The 2,879-nt window shown below is 40.6% G+C and overlaps 1 protein-coding gene across 1 annotated transcript; it reads right to left on the minus strand.

Annotated features, from left to right (window-relative positions):
• Positions 1-595: 595 nt before the first annotated feature.
• Positions 596-1,261, minus strand: LOC136874457 (cytochrome b5 domain-containing protein 1). Its single transcript, XM_067148086.1, has one exon. It carries the CDS (start codon positions 1,259-1,261, stop codon positions 596-598), a length of 666 nt encoding a protein of 221 aa, XP_067004187.1.
• Between the last annotated feature and the right edge of the window lie 1,618 nt (positions 1,262-2,879).

Genomic DNA, 2,879 nt, shown 5'->3' on the forward strand with positions numbered 1-2,879 from the left:
TCTGACCGGCCAACCGAGCAGAGGAGAGGTGGCCACGGCTCTACCGTGGCTCTACGCCTCTGCGTCCGGCAGACGGGACAGGGCTGGACCTCACGGCTGGTCCAAACCGTCGACTGTCCTGAGAACGGTTTTCCGTGGTTTTCCATTCTCCTGCACTAAGGTGATCGGCCACGGCCGCCCCCCCCCCCCCCTCACTTTCTCCGCACGTCTCCTTCACCGTCACAAATCTCCCGGCCTGGAAGACGGCGTCACCGTCTAAGAGGCCCGCCTCTCCCTTCAGGGGTGGAATGAAAACGTTTAGTAATAGTAGTTCTTAACTAGCCTCATAATAATGCATAAGAAAAGAATAGTGTTAACAATACTCTAAGATAGTACCAAGTAGAATCTCAAATGATATTCAAATATACTTATTATTTCACTTTTCCATGTAAAACCAGACATCCATTTTATAATTGAGTTAAACCAAGTGGAACCACGAGTTGCAAATAGCGGTATGAAATATTAATAACGTAATTAATTAATAAAAATTGTATAATTAACTTATCTCCAATACAAATGCCACAATGTACCATCCGAAATAAAAAATTAAAAGTACCTATAGTTCGGTGAGATCGTCGTTGTAGTATAGCATTATTGCCGGTATGTATTCGTCTTCAAGCTGTCCATATTTCTTAAATTCGTCTCTGTAGTCGGGAATTTTGTTCTCTTCCAAAGTCTTGTTCATATCAAGAACACGAGTTTCAAACTTCCATGTGTAGCTTCTGATATGACTATTAAACAACAGTTGTCTTTCCAAGATACGAGACAACTTATCTTCTTTACATACCGTCAACGTGTTCTCTGTTCCAGTTAGAACATTCAGCATCCTAATTTTTCGAGCTCTCTCAGTTACATAACCTATTACGTATTGCGAATTTGGGTGCCACCACTGTTCATCGTCTGGTGGTGTCCATTTGGTTGAGGGTACTTCTTCCTTTATCCCAGGAAGCGGTCCATGGGGCATAAAAGGGAAATATAGACTTGATATAATGTGGTAACGATAATTAAATTCTAACGTTTCCGGATCAAATAAGTGACTTATGTCTTTCCCAGCATACGCAAGTAAGGGTTTAATTACTTGTTGTCCCCAGTGTAACTTTATAAGAGGTGTTAAATTATAAACTAGCCCATGAATTGATACCCATATATCATTTGGCTTGTTGTGAACAACAATTTCTCCCGGGGTATAATATGGTAAATTTAGTTTTACCCTCTTGTGCATAATGAAAACAGTTTCGAATAATCAAGGAGCCTTGAACTAATTTATCATCGAATTGCAATAGAGTTACGAAAGTAACTTAAATTCCAAGCAAACAACGCTTTATCCATTTCTGTAGATAACAGCGAAAAGTAAACATCGAGAATCATACCTTACTTGATCAAAAACAGCCGTAAGGTCTAAAAAGGACCGAGCTAAAGGACACAGAACAAATATAAAGAGCATTATCATCCTAGAATATAGATCGATAGTGCCCGAGTGCCCATTTTAATTACAGAGTAATGGAATTTTAAAAGGAATATAGTTCAAAATTCCAATGACGCTTCGCGAAAGATAGGTTAGATATCCAACATGGCGCGGCTCGCACGACATCAGAGCGCGCTACACAAGGCTGCAACTTAGGCTAGTGAGATGGCCATTGGGCTGAATATGTTAGCTTCGTATATTAACAAGACCATTGGGCTGGGTTCATTAGGTCCGGCTAGTGACAAGACCATTGGGCTGGATTGTTCAGGTCCGGCTAGTGACAGGGGCAAGCAAAGGAGTTCTGGAAGCGTAAGCTCCCAATTTAGGACCGTGAAGTGGCCTACAGGCCTCTAGAATCCCCTGGAGTCCTTCCAAGGCGCAATGCACACGGATAAGACGTGGCTCGGACATCAGGTGGTGACGTGGCTCTTTTTCAATTTCTGTAGATAAGAATCCTTATTAGTTTACAAAGGTAGAATCTGAATTTGGTGGAGTCTTTATCCCACCTATATTTCCCGTACAATTGGGTAAATTCTACAGGCTGTAGAGACATTGAGCTAAGCCGACCCATGGCTCCGCACTTGACGTAGGCATGATCTCTGGCTGTTGATTTTTGCACATAATCTGCGAGGTTCCATACACAATGTTCCGTATCGTGCAGAGCCATGTCAGGAAATAGAATGATAGTGCTTTAAATGAGCATCCAGTCGCATAACACCTGTAAATAAACGAGAAATGTTTAGTCACGTATTTTATTATTCTTTAAAACATCTGTGAAATTTTAAATCGCCTGATTGTTCATTTTATAAATTTAATATATTCCATTGTTATATAAATAGCTAAGTCGATTGTTATGTTTTGGTTTTCAGTATGCGATTGCAAGGAATTGTGAAAAAATATTAGGGGACGGTACTCCAGCATAATAAGTAAAGTGCTCAACCATAGGGTTCTGTAATTAAATCGATTAAGGAATGTTACCTAGTACCACATCTACAATGTTTTAACACATTTGAAGTCTTGCCCTTGCAAAGGCAAAATCACGCTGAAACTAAACAAGGGGAGAGAGGATAATCATATGGTCCCCGATTAATATGATGAAGATAGTGATGACAACGAAAACCATGATCGGTAGCTTGAAGAAGATCTCCTCCAATCACCTCTTCCAGTAACATCTCCTTCTCCTGCAACCGTTCCTCGCAGAAAGCGTTGTAAACTAGCAGCCAGTGATTGTTACAGAAAGAACAAAGAACGGGAACTTTGATAGATATAAACTAGACTGATTATAACTACTTTGAAGAAAGAAGAAAACGCTCGTTGAAAAATAACTTTGCTGAAACCCCTGGCCCAGATATGACAATTTTACAAAGCGTTTTGC

This window comes from Anabrus simplex, chromosome 5, assembly GCF_040414725.1.
Source record: "Anabrus simplex isolate iqAnaSimp1 chromosome 5, ASM4041472v1, whole genome shotgun sequence".
NCBI classification, from domain to species: Eukaryota; Metazoa; Arthropoda; class Insecta; order Orthoptera; family Tettigoniidae; genus Anabrus; species Anabrus simplex.